General features: G+C 39.0%; 1 protein-coding gene across 1 annotated transcript in view; it reads right to left on the bottom strand.

The window, feature by feature from the left end:
- Positions 1-3079: 3079 nt before the first annotated feature.
- ODAD2 (outer dynein arm docking complex subunit 2) overlaps positions 3080-18270 on the bottom strand; it is a 153896-nt gene continuing 138705 nt past the window's right edge. The window contains 1 exon segment of the mRNA XM_055117882.1: positions 3080-3247. Coding sequence (XP_054973857.1) covers positions 3080-3247 — 168 coding nt within the window.

Genomic DNA, 18270 nt, shown 5'->3' with positions numbered 1-18270 from the left:
CTGGTTCCTGCTCTTTCGGCATTCATGCGGCTGTGCAGAGGCATGGCCACCGGGGTCGAATCTCGGCCGGAGCCCAAGCTCCGGCCCCGGCCCGAGCCTGCCCAGATTCCCGGTTTCAAGTTCAAAGCACACATTTTTTTTTCCGGGCCACAAAGTTCATACCTGCTCAAAGGACCCATAAAATGTCAGACACCATGCCTCCTCCCCCAGGAGGGAGGAGAGACCAAGGGAGAAGGATATTTCCTCCGTTAGCCGGTGTGGGGCAAAAGCTTAGTTCACAGTCCGCATACATGGTTGCAAGCACTCGCCGGAACCCCAAGTCTTATAGCTGCCTCTGGTTCCTGCTCGTTTGGCATTCACGCGGCTATGCAGAGGCATGGCCACCCGGGTCGAATCTCGGCCGGAGCCCGAGCTCTGGCCCCGGCCCTTCTTTATATTTTTTAACCTAGTGCTGTTAGGTAAAGGAAAAGAGAGAGCTAATTCTTGGTTGTCTAACACCTGACATTCTCATTTTCCTAAATGGAAATAAATTTTCTGAATATTTTGGACAGTAGTCGCCCGAGCCATGAAAATACTTGAAAGATACGTGATGGTAACACCGAAATCTATCAGACTAACAGAAATTATAGTGCCATATCTTAAGAAAAGTAACTCTTCACTTAGGTTTTTGAAACTAAAAGTTTTAACAATAAACAAATTATTTTGTCACAAGTCATTGCAAAAGAACAGTGATTATAAATAGCCTAGTGATCAGAACAAGTATTTCTAAAAGAAACCTTGCAAACGAAAGAGTGGAAGATCAAAGAATTTCTGTTTAAAATTCTTTCCACCTTAAATGTCTCAAACTAAAACAGTCAGTCATTATGAAGAAAGTATATAGGGTTCCCTGGATGTCCTGGGAAAGGATGAAAATTTTAAAAGAATCATGTCACTTAAAACTTAAAAAAAAATGTCACTAGCTTTTCAACTGAATAGAACACAAAAATTTTTACACAAAACTAATAAAAAAGAAAGCAAGTGCTCTCAAAGAATGTGGTAGAAAAAATTAAATAAAATGAAATAAAAAGTGGAGATTTTTTTGTTTTCTGCTAGGGGCCATCTTCCACTTTTCTGAGATTTTCCAGTAAGATCCCAATTTTCTATAAGCCCAATTCACAAGCATAAGCCAGGAAAGCTTGAACTTTAACTAATGTAAATGTTGACTGTAAATGTACTACATTCCTGATGTTAATGAAATTCTTAGCAATATACAAGGTGATTTTCCCATTTTCTTTACCTCTTTGCAAGTGCTTAGATTTACTTAAAGTGATGTTATTTATTTTATTTTATGCATTTAGTAACCATGCGCACCAGGCATATTATAAAGGAATATTCTTTTATTTTCCATCTTTTATTCAATTCTTTGTGCTACTGGTAGTTTTTTTTCCCCAGTTATTACCCTTGACTTCCAGGACCACTGATTCCAAAAATATTTTAGAATCTTAAAGCAAGATTTAGGATGATAAAAGCTTATAAAAGGAAGCTTCCCTTTATAATTAGATAATAATATGTTTATTCATCTTCTGTAGCTGTCATAATTGTTTCTAAATGTATTTTGTTGTTGCTCTTTTAGGACCACACCAGGTGGTGCTCAGGGATTACTCCTGGCTCTGCACTCAGGAATCACTCTTGGCAGTGCTTAGGGAACCATATGGGGTTCCAGGATCAAAACCCAAGTTGACCATGTGCAAAGCAAACACCTTACCCTCTGTACTGTCACTCAGCCCTAGATATATTTTTCATGTTAGAGAAACAGCTACAGTGTGACTTTAATCTTAAAATAATTACTATTAAAAGATTTACACTATTCCTTAAATTTAGTTCTTAGCATTAATATTTCTTTATTTTCTTTTATAACCTCCTTTGGAAGGCAGCATTGAAGATGCATGTTTTACCAAACTGTAAAATTCTCATTAAGTCTTTCATTTATTTTTTAAACCAGAGAATCTGTGTGTATAATTTGCTTCCTGTACAGGCTAGTCCTTCTGTACAAATTATTTATACTTAACTCACTTATAAACTTGGAAATGTTTATAATCTTTTCCAAGTTATGACACATGTACACTGTACTTAATATTTTTCAATAAAACCTGCTTTCCTGCATTTATAAATCATTATGGAACTGATGTATACTAAACTATTTTCCTGGCGAGTATTAGAAACTCAGGACAGTTAGTTCCTAAACATTTCAGCACACTGAAGTTATATATGTGATTCTTCTAAGTGGGTTCTAGTGTTTCTATAACTTGATAAAATGCTATTAATCTTTTGCAGCCACTATTTAAAAAGTACTGTGTGTGCTGAAAGCAAGTTCAGAAATTCAAAGTGATTTTATTTGAAGGAAAATACAAAAGCAGAAACTAATTCTTTCAAAGCATTGGTGAATTCTGAGGAAAGCAAAACCTATTTGTTCATACTTTGCAAGTTGCAAAGTTTAAAAAAAATCTTAATATTTTGTGTGATTTTTCATGAGCTGATATTTTAACAGTTCCACATTATCTTCGATTTTGATAGGATAGAGGAGTTTGGAATGACCTCCAAATGATCCCTCTAAGTCCAGATGCTTTACTCTAAATTCTATTTAATAACAGTTTGTGAAATCAGCACATCTCCTCAAAACTCTCCAGTGGGTTTCAAGTGATCAAACAGACAAAACCATAATGACAGGACAGCTAGATAGGTTTAACAGAAGAAATTCATGAACAACTATAAAACTGCAGATCGGGAAGGCCATATCTTTTATTAAAAACAATCCCAAACACAAAAGCATATACTATATACATAGATCCTCAAATTCCTGGAAAATCATCACAGATTTGTTAGGTTTACATTTTGCTTTGTGGCATATCCCCAAAACATTAAATTAAAGAAGAAAAGCTATGCCATTTCTTTTGATAAAACAGCATCCTTTACATTTTTCTGTGCTTTCATTCAGATATTTATTTGCTGATAAATGTTTCGGCTCATACGGTTTCCCAGTATAGGCTTCATGCCAATGGGAGTGACGTGATGTTCTCAGGTAAAGCTGCTTGATGTCTATTCAGAGTTTAGGGGTATCTTGCCTTTTCTGTAGCAAGCGCCAGTCTGCGGATATTGGCTATACAACCAGCTGCAGCTTCTTGGAGATCCTGATCCGGAGATCCAACCATATCCAGCAGAAGCTGTCACATATAAAATAGGAGAGGGGAATGAAAACAAAGCCATTAATCTAAATATGTAAAGTTAATATATAAAAATAATTACCAATATTAGGCTTTCTTGGGTAAAGAGACCCTCAGAACATGGTAGGAAGAAACTTTGTCTAGTCTGCCGGTGGATGTGGTGTTGGAATACTGTATGAATGGAACCCTACTACTGACAGGACTGAAAAACTGTGAATCATGTTGGGTGGCTAAAATAAAGTACTTTTTTCTAGAGAGTCACCAAAAATGTATAAGAAATTCTAGTAAGTATAATGCAAATATAAATGGTGCTTAACCAGATGCAGGTATGTCTCATGAAATTCTACTCTTTTTTATTGTCTTGGGCTGAGCTGCATCTATGTCACCCTCCTTTCTTCAATCTTCTAGTGCTACGGGTTCTATGGGCTCTACTTTGAAATTTCCTTTACATCCTTTCTGGAGAAGTCAGCATCATACCAGGCCTAGACTATTAACACTTACTCTTAGATTTATTCTTTGCATTCAAATCTACTTGTTCATATTACAACCTAATTATATTAGTCCCTTCATAGAGATTCTCATTGACTCCCAATGTAAAAGATACCCACAATGGACTACAACCCCAACAGAGCCCAATCTATTAAGATTTCCTTAAAGGATTCGTGTGCTTTTCCCTTAGTTTGCTTTCTAGCCAAGCTCACACTTCACACTTTCTCAACCTAAAATATTCTCCTGTATCTTTCTTTTTCTAAAATTTATCATTCTTTCACGACTCAACTAGTTATCCTATAAAGTCTGTACTAATTTACATCAAACAAAATTCCATTTCTCCATTTTAGTTCTCATAGAAGAAGTGAGAATGTCTGTTACTACATTTGTTCTTTTATCTTAAACAGTTGATTAATGCTTTCAGCCATGCTTTAAATCGGAAGCTCTGAAAATTTTAATACTATATAGTCCTTAAATCATTGAAGAAGCCAAATAAATGCAAAATTAATCAGAACATTAAAAGCCTATCAATTTTGGTTCTACTTAATAACACTGGTCAAAGATTTTTAAAATTAATTTGAATATTTTATGTATATTACGTTGAATACAAATGTGGATACAGTATTTAAAAAATGGAGTACATTTAGTAACCAAAGAACTATTATGAGGCATAATGCAAAATGTCAAGAATATGTTTAATTTAGGAGTTTGATTTTTTTGTTACAAAAAAAGTGAAGCATTTTAATCAGGAGAGCAATATGACTATATTTGTATATGAGGAAACTTAGAGAACACAGACCTGAGACAGACAAGATTTGAAGACAGTATAGTGTTTCAGGCCAGCTGTGATAAGGCTGAATAAAGGAGACGCTAGTAATAGAGCAGCAAGAATGAATTCAAGGGACATGTAGGGTCCAAATTGTTCAACCAAAAGCCTGAGGAGAGTTTCTTCTTCAAATGGAAGAAAGTGAAAACCATAATCTCCAATTACACATAATCACTGATTCCAGGTAGACTCATGATTTAAATATAAAAAATATTTTAAAAATACTGTGTAGTATATGAGAAATCAAAATGGGACACTGAAGAATGACTGGTTTCTCTGTACTTGCTTGGCCTTTCTCATTGTCAAAATTTTCATTACACTAGTACTTCACACACTTGGGCCTTTTAATTACTTTCAATGTTCAAAAATTCTGAGTACATAAATTTTTGGTGTGATTTGGTCAGTTAACAGTTTCTATTTGTTCTCTTCAAGATGTCTAACCTATTGATCTATATACTTGTTTTTTCAGCCATCTTTTCCCCACTTTTATCCATAGCTGGTTTAGATTTTACAGTTCATCTTTTACAGTCATTTCCTTTTAGTTTCCTAAACCTCCTTTTGCCATCCATCCAGCAAAATCATAACCAGCTTTGCCTTCTCTATGCTAGAATGAATGAGCTCTTCTATGCATATAACAAGGTAAATTGATTCAGCACAAATCTAAATTCAAGTGGGTCCTTATTATTGCTTAACAATTTAAGTAAGTCTTTCTACAATTTTAGGCCTTTTTCTCAATGCCAACTTCAAATCTTCATGGTTCTCCAATCTCCCCACTTTGTTTTGGTAGCCTGTCCCCTTCATAAAAAATAACCGAAAAACTCATAGAATCAACTCTAGCTAATTCTGAAAATTAACTGCATCTTATAAAATTTCTTCTGGCATTCTGTAATAATATATGTCTCTCTACCTTAAGCCCCACTATGCCACTTATATTCTCCATCCATCTGCTCTCCCCTTAGAACATTTTACCACCAATAGTCTTTTATATTTCTTTTAAATTATCATCATATTGCTGTATGTTGTTAACACTGGCTTCATACCCAGCAGTGCTTGTGGTGGTGGTGGTGGTGGTGGTGGTGATCCAGTATCTGGAATTGAACTCACACATGCAAGGCCTGTGCTCAACCACTTGAGTCCTCTCCTTAGCGCCCCCACCCCACCATCACTTTTCTCACTATAAATAACCTTTCACTTACTACTGATCTCTTCCCATCAGCATTAATACAATTCTCCATATTGGTTTTAAAAAATCATTCTCTCTCTGCCAAAAACACATTTCGGAAAAAAAAAACAACCAAAGAGCTAAGCAATACCACCTTGACCCCTTTACTCTCCTTAGCCAATTTTTTAAAAAGAGTTATCGAGATTTACAGTCTCTAAACATAAACTCTATTCAATTCCCTCCTTGCTGGCAGTCTTCAGCTCCCTAATAAAATAGCCCTCCGTCCTTTCTATTTTTCATTTAGCAAGAGCAATAGACACTTTGAGTTCTCATTATATTAGATCCCTTAGCAGCATTTGATATCATTGATCACTTGCTCCTTCTTGAAATATTTCCTGCACCTTACATTTCTATTACTCTCCAGGTTTTCTTCACACCCATTTGTCCTCATCTTATCACACTTATTAATGGCTAATTCTCCCTTTGCCAACTATAAAGTATTAAGAATTTCTCAGAATAACTTCTGTCTTTATGTTTTCTCCCTAACTGAAGTCATCTGGTTTGTGCTGGACTGGAAGGGAAGTGAGACTAGAAGACTATTGATAATTTAAGCATTTTAAGAGAGAAAACTCCATAAGGTAGGTAAACAATGTTAGTGGAATCGAGCAAAGAAAGAAGTGGAAAAACAGACCATAATAGTCTGGAATGCAGTATTTGGAGGTTTGTTTGCTTGTTTTTTTGTAGATGAAGTTGCTTTAAGTATTGACAAGGGTGTTATCATGGGAATATGGGTGTCAGCATAATATATTTTTTGTGGAGTATGAGAAACTGAACCCAGGCCTCATATATGCTGTACTGCTGAGCTACATTTCAGAGCTTAAGATTTTTATGCCATTTTATATGCATATACAAATACATGGATTTAGTTAACTGTTATTCTCATTCACTGTCCATGTCTCTCTGCTGGATGAGAAAATAGTGTGACACAGAGACTAACACACATCCAAAAGAACAAAAGCAACCGCTGTTGGAGAGGATGTGGGGAGAAAGGGACCCTTCTTCACTGCTGGTGGGAATGCCGACTGGTTCAGCCCTTCTGGAAAACAATTTGGACGATTCTCAAAAAATTAGATATTGAATTCCCATTTGACCCAGCAATACCACTGCTGGGAATATATCCCAGAGAGGCAAAAAAGTACAATCGAAACAACATCTGCACATGTATGTTTATCGCAGCACTGTTTACAATAGCCAGAATCTGGAAAAAACCCGAATGCCCCAGAACGGATGACTGGTTGAGGAAACTTTGGTACATCTATACAGTGGAATACTATGCAGCTGTTAGAAAAAAGGAGGTCAAGAATTTTGTAGTTAAGTGGATGGGCATGAAAAGTTTCATGCTGAGTGAAATGAGTCAGGAAGAGAGAGACAGACATAGAAAGATTGCACTCATCTATGGTATATAGAATAACAGAGTGGGAGACTAACACCCAAGAACTGTAGAAATAAGTACCAGGAGGTTGACTCCATGGCTTCGAGGCTGGCCTCACGTTCCGGGGAAAGGTCAACTCAGAGAAGCGATCACCAACTACATTGTAGTCAAAGGCCATGTGGGGGAAGGGAGTTGCGGGCTGAATGAGGGCTAGAGACTGAGCACAGCGGCCACTGAACACCTTTATTGCAAACCACAACAGCTAATTAGAGAGAGAGAACAGAAGGGAATGCCTTGCCACAGTGGCAGGGTGGGGTGGGGGGGAGATGGGATTGGGGAGGGTGGGAGGGTCGCTGGGTTTACGGGTGGTGGAGAATGGGCACTGGTGAAGGGATGGGTTCCCGAACTTTGTATGAGGGAAGTATAAGCACAAAAGTGTATAAATCTGTAACTGTACCCTCACAGTGATTCTCTAATTAAAAATAAATAAAATTAAAAAAAAAAAAAAGAAAATAGTGTGACAGAAGAACAGAGTAACCAATTCTCCGTCGTGACTGTATTACAGGGTTCAAATGCCTTTATACAGCAACATAGACTTAAATCCCTTTTGTAGTTACAACTTTTAACTGAATGTACAGTTCAACGTTTTAATCAACATATTTATTTATACCTATTATATAAGAGTAGTTATAACTATGTTTAGATGATTCCTGAACATATTTTACATAAGTTTGTAATTTTCAAACTTGCACAGATTTTGGTTACACAGGTTTTAGTTATCCATAATTGTAAATTTCCATTACCAGCAAGCAGAAAAGGCTAGGCATTTACTCCAATGCAACATTAGTAAATCATTAAGAGTGACCCCAGCTTGGTTTGTGCTTTCCAATATTTAAGTTAGTACTCTTATCAAAATAAATCATTCTGGCTTCTTGGTAAATTACAAATCTTTACAATTAAGTTATTGATAATTTCTCTTTATATAACTTATTTTCTCTCTTTTTTACCAACTAAATATTCATGGCAGTTCATATCTGATTCCTATTTTATAAAATATACTATTAGGACTGTTTTAATGGACTGGAGCACAGGTTTTGCATGAAGGAGGCCAGGGTTTGATCTCTGGCTTCATATAGTCTCCTGGGCACTTCCAAGAGTGATCCCCAAGAACAGAGGCAGGAGTATCCATTGAGCACCACCAAATGTGACCCCCCCCAAACAAAAAATGAATTCACTAGATAAATATACCTTTAAAAACTTCCAACAGACTAAAAACATTTAGTAAACTATAATTATCATAAGCATGTTATTATAATGAATGGCAGGTACCTGTAGAGTATAATGTCAATTTACCTGTAGAGATTTCTGGGCCCTGGATTAGGAAGGCTAATGCTACATTAAAAAAACTTTTTCCATAATAAAATGGGGTATAGAAATAGTCAAGTCTCCAATTGCCCTCTATGTGCTGTTCCAGAAATTGGAGGAAACCAGAATACCACCATAGCAAGGTCAGCCAAAGGCTTATAGAATCAGCCTGCCTTGTTTGGGGTTCTGATCCCTATTTTCTCCTCCAATAGCTCCTGCCATCCGCATTTAAAAAAAGCTGAGAAGAGGATAAAGAAACCAAGCTGCACATCTGAACTAGCTAAGTAGGCAACTAAGCCCTTGCCTTATGCTATTCAGATGATGTTTAGAAAAAGTAGTGTGAAATAGTAGACAAGTGGGGGTCATAAATCTTTGGCTATCAGTCTCAGGCCAGGGCTGATACCGGCTCGCACTCTACCAAGACTCGACCCAGGCAGCCACACTTTGGCGTGGCCGCTTTGCTGCTGATTGACCACGATCCAAAGGCCAGCTAGACTGATAGCTAAAGCAATTCTTGGGAAAAAGAAAGTGGGAGGAATCAACCTCCCCAATTTCAAACTCTACTACAAAGCGGTAATAGTTAAAACAGCATGGTACTGGAACAAGGGCAGAGCTGCAGACCAATGGAACAGGGTTGAATACTCTGACACACACCCCCATTAGATTATATGATCATCTAATCTTTGATAAGGGAGCAAGAAATGTGAAGTGGAGCAAGGAAAGCATGTTTAACAAACTGTGCTGGCAAAACTGGACAGCTACATGCAAAAAATGGGCTTAGACCTCCACCTATCACCATGTACAAAAGTCAGATCAAAATGGATTAAAGACCTCAACATCAGACCAGAATCCCTAAGGTACATTGAAGACAAGGTCGGCAAAACCCTCCACGACATTGAAGCCAATGGTATCTTCAAAGCTGACACACCACTGGCCAAGCAAGTGAAAACAGAGATAAATAAATGGGACTATCTCAAACTAAGAAGCTTCTGCACCTCAAAAGAAACAGTGACCAAAATACAAAGACAATCTACAGAATGGGAAAGGATATTTACGCAGTACCCATCCAATAAAGGGTTGATATCAAGGATATACAATGCACTGGTTGAACTCCACAAGAAAAAAACTGCTGACCCGATCAAAAAATGGGGTGATGAAATGAACAGAAACTTTCCCAGAGAATAAATCCAAATGGCTGAGAGGCACATGAGAAAATGTTCAACATCACTAATCATCAGGGAGATGCAGACCAAAACAACAATGAGATATCATCTCACACCACAGAGACTGGCCTACATCCCAAAAAACAAAAGCAAGTGCTATTGGCGTGGATGTGGGGAGAAAGGGACTCTTCTTCACTGCTGGTGGGAATGCTGACTGGTTCAGCCCTTTTGGAAAACAATATGGACGATTCTCAAAAAATTAGACATTGAGCTTCCATTTGACCCAGCAATACCACTCCTGGGAATATATCCCGGAGAAACAAAAAGGTATAGTCGAAATGACATCTGCATTTCTATGTTCATTGCAGCACTGTTTACAATAGTCAAAATCTGGAAAAAAACAGAGTGCCCCAAAATAGATGACTGGTTAAAGAAACTCTGGTACATCTACACAATGGAATACTATGTAGCTGTCAGAAAACATGAAGTCATGAAATTTGCATATAAGTGGATCAACATGGAAAGTATCATGTTGAGTGAAATGAATCAGAAAGAAAGAGACAGACATAGAAAGATTGCATTCATATGTGAATATAAAGTAGCTGAGAGGTACAAGCTTGCAATGATGCAATTTCTGGCAGATATTTCTCTGGACTTAGTTACTAAAATGCAGAAATACAAACGGTTGCTTGACCTCATATCTCTTCATTCTCAGCAATGGAAAACAAATGATCAAATGCTTCCTTTTCAGCAGGTCCGACTTTAGGGGGAAGAAACTCCAAACAATAATATTGAGTTTTTTGTTGAAATATTGAATGTAATCAAAAGTAAAGTGAAAGTAAAGTGAAATTTATCAGTTACACAGGAGGGGTGTGGGTAGGGAGGTGGGGGTTGGCGGGGAGGTATACTGTGATTCTTGGTGGTGGAATATGTGCACTGGTGAAGGGATGGGTGTTCGAGCATTGTATAACTAAGACTTAAACCTGAAAGCTTTGTAACTTTCCACATGGTGATTCAATAAAAGAATAAATTTCTAAAAAGTCAAAAAAAATTTTAAAAATAAAATAAAATAAAATAAAATTAGAATACTGTAAAAAAATAAATAATTCTTTGGCTATCCTGACAATTTCACCTGCTGGGCAATTTTCTGAAGCTCTTAACCAATACGTCTATCATTTTAATGGGCTCACCTCTGAGGGTTTTCATGAAGATGAGATAATACACACCTTTATGAAAGTTTGGGGTTGGGGCGATAAGTCAGAGGTCAGTGCTTCTGTGTCATATGCAAAAGGATTGGAGTGGATCTCTGGCACTGCACATATCCTCGAGCATCACCTGGGAGGTCCCCAAGTATCAGTGCTGGGCTTAACTTCTGTTTGCCTCCAGGGTTACTGACTTCAAAGCAGGTCTTCATCCTCAGGCTGAGTATTGAACTGTTGGGCTTTGAACACTGAGTACTTTTGGGAGTGGCCCCAAGTCTCCTAACACTACTTGGGAAGCACAACCCCCTCCAAATGTTTGAACATCTATTTTAAAGGCCTCTTTCGGACCTACCAACCTTTGGTTGCCCATTCCCCCACTTTCTTCCTATTCACCTTCTTTCAGTTTTGTCCCATTATTTCTTGTGCCTCGTATGGGTATGCAGTGAATGTGAGGGAAATACAGAGCTGCACAGGCTGAGAGAATTTACACTGGAAAGGGCAGAGGATTCCTTGTGGAAGAGAAGAAAACAACAGATGGGAAAGGAAGAAAGGAGGGAGAGGGAGAGACTGTTTTGAAGAGAGTTTGTAGAGCTGGTAGCTGCGGGAGAAGGGCGGTTTATTTTAGGAGTGAGAGAGAGATGATTATTTAGGTGAGAAAGTGCAATGCCCACAGTAATACAGATAGGAAAATTTCAGAGCTATTTAACATTCGTGGTTGTGCTTTCTGTTTTCAAGAGAGAGTGAAACTAGGCTGAAAATTGCTTTCAGTTGTGGCTTGGTTGCCAGGCTTTTGTGTGTCCGACAGCATTTCCATGTCAGAACTGGACCACAAGGTAGATCGGTCCACTTGGTGCCCAGTACAAAGCAAGCTTTCAGTACTGTTTAGCATTCATTATAATGGTGAGTTTTGCTTTGTTTTTGTTTGGGGGCTACACCCAGCTGTGCTCAGGGCTTCCTCCTGACTCTGGGCTCAGGGGTCAATTCTGGTGGGGCTCAGGGGACCATATAGGGTGCCAGGGATTGAACCTGGGTTGACTGCGTGCTAGAAAATTGCCTTAGCTGCTATATTATCTCTTCAGCCCCTATCATGGTGACTTTTTCTTTTGGTGTCGGTTCTACAGTCTGGTTCTGGCATTTATTTTCCGGGAGCTCTGCCCTAGTAAGCTCCAGAAGAATGAAGAAGCAGGAATTTTGGCGTGAAAGTCAGTCTGGCCATTGTCAGCACTTGCTCCAGGCCCACCTGATTGACTCCAGGGGAACCAAAGACCCAGGACTCACTTGGCATCAGCTATTGCTACCACTCCATCCACCCCCATCACACACACACACACACAAACACAAACACACACTCTCAACCCTACCCCTCCCTACCATGACTCTCTTGGAAAGAAGTCACTTGATCCAAAGACTGACAAAACTGAACCTGCATTGCCTATACGCCCTGCTGACCTGGTCACTATCTGGCTTCCCAGGAGTCAGTTATATTGATTCCCAAATGCCTGATGCCAGTTGCATAATCCCATTTGATACACCCCAGGGATGCATGTGCAGTGTACTAGCTCATCGTGTCTGGCATGATGTTGGCCTATTGGCTGTTGGTGCTTCACAGCCTGTAACCTGTTAGCTATTCCAGGGGCTGGCAAATTAAGGCTTGGCAAAGAGTTCAGTTAGTGTGCCCGGCATGCTTTTTTAGGATACAATGCTTCATCAAAGAGCAAGTCCTTTCTCATGACTCTGCAAAAGACGTTTTGTTACCTGCCTAACTACTTCTATCCCCAAGTCACGAAGATTACTATTCTTTGGGGAACTAATTTTGCCCATGTCACAAGCTGACCATAGGGCTTCCTTCATTATCCCGTATGATGGTTAGTGCAGTATTAGCCTAAATGACCAACAGGGCCTTGAGATCCATTATTTTAAAGACCTAAAGTATAGCAGGGTTGACAATTTTTTTCAAACGTGCTAAAAGGAGGAATCACAATGAGTGGTTGTAGGGTCACTTCCTTAAGGAACCCTGAGTGTGTCTTTGGATTTAGGCCAATAGGTTGTCTAACAGTTGTACAACGGGAAAATTTTTTTTTCTGTCTGTTTAGGGTATGTTTGGTTTGAGATTTGGGGAGAATTCTTCGGATCTCTTGATGACAGTGTTAGTTGAATGAGGATTTTCCTGGTTTTTTTTTTGTCGTTGAACATTACTCACTAATTGGTTTTATACCCAGAATCCAGGTAACCAATATAGTTTTACCACGATAAAAGGAAGACAACCTCCTCTGAAAGAATTCTACAATGCTAGAAACAGCTGGCAGCTGGCATTGTCAGCTATCACCAAATCACCATCTGAACAACATAAAATATGTATGGACCTTGGTTTTGAATCAGAATCAGAAATATACGCTTTGAAAGGGAATGCCCTGTCACAGACGTGGAGTGGGGTGGATGGGACGGGGTGGGGATAGTGGAAGGGATACTGGACCATATGTGGTGGAAAATGGGCACTGGTGGAGGGATGGGTACTCTATCATTGTATGACTGAAATGCAAGCAAGAAAGTTTGTAAGTCTTCACCTGTACCTACGATGATTCACTAGCAAAAGATTTTAAAAAATATATGCTTTTATTTTTTCTTAAGAAAAGTAGGGCCCTCAGAGGAATGCTTATAAAATGAATATAAACACACACATACCATAAACAGGGCAAAATGAAGCCTATGATGAGCAGCTAACAAAGAAGCAGCACATTTTCACTAACACAAGGGCCAAGTGAAGGTGGTTTGTAAAACTTTTGAGTAATTACTTGAAAGGAAGATTTTTCTTAGGAAGGAGAAACACAAATTGGGTACAAATGAATATAGACCTGGTATACTGTTGGGGGTTATATATGTCTATTTTTTTGATCTTTAGGTTTTTTCCAACTATAAAAAGAGTTTTTAATATTATAAGGGGGAAAAACACCTCAGGTTTACCTTTTTGAAGTGTTTGTTCTTTTCCCAAACTTTCCTCTTTTTAATCCTTCTACTTTGCCAAACACATCCAGGTCTTTAAATTTATTGGGAGTTTCATACACAGACTGAAGGAAAACTAGCCCTCTTGCTTTAAAACTTAATTGCACAGGGCACTTTAAAACATCATTCAAACACATAACTTTTTACAATGTTTGGCATGAGTGAGGACAAGAGAAGGAGCACCCAGTGAGGACTGTGGGCTGGGCTGACAGGAACGCTTCCGCCTGTGTCAAAGTCTTTGACCTCAAGGCTCATGCTCTGCAGCTGTCCCCAGATCCACATTCCCTGAAAGGTGAGGCAAAGGTAGCTGGGGAATCAGTATCTGCATTTAATTTTTACTTATATATAAAACAATGCGTGGTTGTGTATAACAGTCCAGTTGTATGAAAAATATGTCCCAATTTGAGTGATAACAGATTTTCCTGTGGTTGGACTCGACAGTCTTTTGAGTGAGCAGAGTCTGGAAATATGAGTTTTAATGAGAGCCGGATGAGCTCCGAAATACCTGCAGACACCCAGAGCTGAGGGGGTTCCCAGAAAAAGGGGTCTCAGAGCTCATCTGAACTGTGAACCCTAGTGTGGTCTTGCCAGTCCCAGGGCATAGCAGCCTGGCTGTTGCTCGGGTGAGCACCCAGTAGGAAGCCGGGCACTTGGATGCTGACTGCCAGGCACAAAAGCTGCCCGGTTCTCCTGGCTGGTTTCTGCTGTTTTGTGGTGAGACTCAACCGCGGTTTCTTTCACATCCCGCTTCGGGCCTTAGTAATTCATTTCATATGACAGCTCACCAGAGCCTGGGATGGGGGTGCACCTCAAAACACATTTCAGACTTGCTAGTTTGGGCAAAACCTTTGGCTCCATTTGGGCAATGAAGGGAATCAAAGGGCTTGTCTGCTATGGGATCTGTCCACCTCTTGGTGACAGGAGTGGGTGACATATTTGTCTGATCTGACAGCCTTTATCTGATCTCCAGAATTCCACAATGCTGGAAGGTGGGTTCCACGTATTGGACTTCCTGCTCTTTCTGTATAGATGGTCACACAACTTGAGTGCATTTGTCCTCTCATCCCCCCTCCCTGCCAAATCCCCGATTTTCTGAGCCTTCACTGGAGAGCTTTCATACACACTTATATGCACAAGCACACACACAACTTGAGCATTGGGTGTAGAGTATTGGGCGGCAGAAATGATACATATAGAGCGAGCCCTAACAACCTCTGAAATAACTCTATAATACAAGAAACAAAGCGTGACTTGATAGCTGACACCGTCAGGAGCTTGTGGAGTTTGTACTCTGTTAAAGAAGAGGAAGAAACAAATCTTCCATATATTTGGGAAGGAAACCTGTGGTCTCATAGGGAATGACTTCAAGTTACTCTTTGGGTTTTACTCCTATTAAAGACTATCTCTAGGTATGCTGGAGATGTACTAGAAAGAATGGATAAAAGAGGTCTGAGTGAATAAAGGTTCTTTAGCATGTGGTTTGCTTTAAGATCAAAGTGATAAAAACTATTCTCTGTAAGTAAAAGTATTTTCTCATAGATTTATGAAGTGTCATGGCTATATGTTTACAGAGTATGAATTAGACTCTTCCTAACTATCTGCCTGGGATTACTCTCCCTAAGTCTCAATTTTCTTAACAGTAAAATCAGGATTTAGGAGTTTTACAATAGCACCTTTTTAAAAAGGATAGATGTGGGAAATAAAGGAAATGCTGATTGTAAAGTGCTTATACTAGATATTTATAAATGAGTTACTACTTTTATCTTGAATTAGAGTAGGAGATAGTTGTTTAAAAAAAAAGTATTTAGATAAACTTTGTTGCCAACTCACTTTCTCTGCTACAATTCCAGTTGGACTGATTCAAATAAGCAATTTTAGTCTAGCTACCCTGAGAATTAATATGCTAATAGGTGATTTAGTTAGTACACTGGAAGGTGTCTTATAAATGAACAAAATCATAATGAAAAGCAAAACCATAAGTTATAATCCATTTTCATTATAATTGATTGCTTAGCTTATTAGAATTTCCAGGAGAATCAGTATCTAATCCAGAAGGATATCAAAGCCTGTAAAAAAAGCAAAAGCAAGAATAAAATACAATACCCCCTGCCCACCTGGCATTTTGTTTTACTTGATTTCAGAGTGGTACAGAAATATTACACACAATAGAATTATTATTTTGATGAACAGGTATCATTCACATAACTTTTATTAGAGTATACTGTGATTCTTATTCTTTTTAAAAAGTATTGTTAAGAACTAGAGAGATTGGGTGGGAATACTGAATTATTGAGACTGTAATAAGAACCTTATATATGGAATACATAATAAGAAATAAGAGAAGTGAGATGAATAAGAAGTGGTCTGAATCTAAAATATTCATGGAAAATATGCTATTTATTAATTTTTTGTTGTAAAAAGCCATAGTTAACTCATACCTCTTGTCTTATAGGGTAATTCAATAAAGCCCTTTTTCCTTTCTCTTGCAAAAGATTATCCTACAAACTGTTTACAAGTTTCCTTAGTACCCAAATGTTTCTTCGGTCAAGTATTTTTTTCCTATTGTGTTGGAAGTTGTTGACATTAGAAAATTCAATATAAGCAAAGGAATGTGGAGAAGACCATAGCAAAGTGAAAATAAAGGGATAATTTAATATTTTTAACTGTCAGTCTCTTTTCCACCTAACCTTTATATGACTTGATGGAAAAAAATACCTGCATGGAGCTGCCACACAAGTGCTCTCAAGGGAAGCTAATGAAAGATTGGGAAAAGATGCGATGTATGGGAAGGGCTGAAGAGACTACGTTTGAGCAAGCCACCTGTGATAGTCACATGCTTATTCCTCTCTATAACTCCTTCAGAAACAAGGCCAAGTTTCACAAGATCTGACCAACAGAAACTGCTCTTGAGTCATTAGCACCATTGACTTTAGTAGGAGACACATCTCAGCTACTGTCTACTTCAGCATGATGCTAGTAATGAACATGGCAAACTTATCGAACTGGGCACCATGACCGACCCCTTTGTGAAGTAGCCAGGTTCTCCTCTCTTAGGGAGATTGGGAGTCATGGGGTGGAAATCTCTGTGTATGGCTAAGGCATAGTAAGCGCTCCTCGGGAGGGTCAGGAAGGGTCTTTTGAGTCCCTGCAAAAGTTTAGTTTTCTGACAGTCTGAACAAACTCCTTTCACTCTTCCTTCAAAAGGAATGTGACCTCTATTCAGATCTTCACTGTTATGATCTATCATCATCTCCTACCTTAATTTGATGATTAGGCTATTTTTTTTTTTATTGAATCACCATGTGGAAAGTTACAAAGTACTCAGGCTTCCGTCTCAGTTATACAATATTCAAACATCCATCCCTTCACCAGTGCCCATATTCCAACCAAAAACCCCAGTATACCTCCTGCCCCCGCTCCCCCCACCCCCAACTGCATAACTGATGAATTTCACTTCATTTTCTCTTTACCTTGATTACCTTCCATATTTCAACACAAAACTCACTATTGTTGTTGGAGTTTTCCCCCAAGAAGGACAGCCCTACTACCAAGGAAGCATTTGATAATTAGTTTTCCATTGCTTAGAATGAAGAGATATGGAGCCCCACTGCTCCAAGTACATAACTCTTTTTTTTCCTTTTTCCTTTTCCTTTTTTCCCCCCCTCATCCCCCTTCCCGAGCCTCATAGTATGGTGGATGCCATGCTGTGTTTCTCCCGAAAATGGGAAACAACCGGAAAGAGGGATATTTCCTCTTCTCGGCTGGCGTGGGGCTGTTGCTTAGTTCAGTCTAGAGAAATGGCTGCTACTTTGACTACCTTCAATATTTCAACAAAAAACTCACTGTTATTATTTGGAGTTTCCCCCCAAAGTCAGATCTGCTAAAAAAGGAACCGTTTCACACTGCTGACAATTAAGAAATGTTAAGTTGCGTGGCTGCGGCAGCAGCTGCGCGGTTTTGGAATTCTGTATAAAGTCCAGGGAAAATTCTGCCAGAAACTGCATAGCCCATCTCACAATCTGTTTTACTCTCAGCAGCTCCGATTTATCTGGGCCTAAGGCGTGCTGGTTACACCCATTTCCCATGATTCCCTAGGAGCCCCAAGTGTAAAAACCATATACCTCTGGGTTAGGAGTCTTAGAAGATGGCTCTCACCACGTGGATATTGCTGCCACCACCATTTTCCATGCAGAAAAACAGGGTGGAGAGGAAAGATTCATCCCCGGGCAGCACGGGGTTGTAGCCCAGCTCAGAGTCCCAGTGCATTGCTGTAAGAAGCTGGGCTGGGTGCCAAAATGTGTTAGAAGGTCTCTGGAATCAAAGTCTTTAGGCACAGAGGGTCCGTTTCACTCTCAGCAGTTCCCGATTTATCTGGGCCTCTAGGCTTTTTTTTTTTTTGATATGTTAAAAAAAATCTGGATCTTTTATGTC

The sequence above is a fragment of the Sorex araneus genome, chromosome 9 (assembly GCF_027595985.1).
Source record: "Sorex araneus isolate mSorAra2 chromosome 9, mSorAra2.pri, whole genome shotgun sequence".
Classification (NCBI taxonomy): Eukaryota; Metazoa; Chordata; class Mammalia; order Eulipotyphla; family Soricidae; genus Sorex; species Sorex araneus.
The sequence above is the reverse complement of the archived record's forward strand: the minus strand, read 5'-3'. Positions and strand labels throughout refer to the sequence as shown.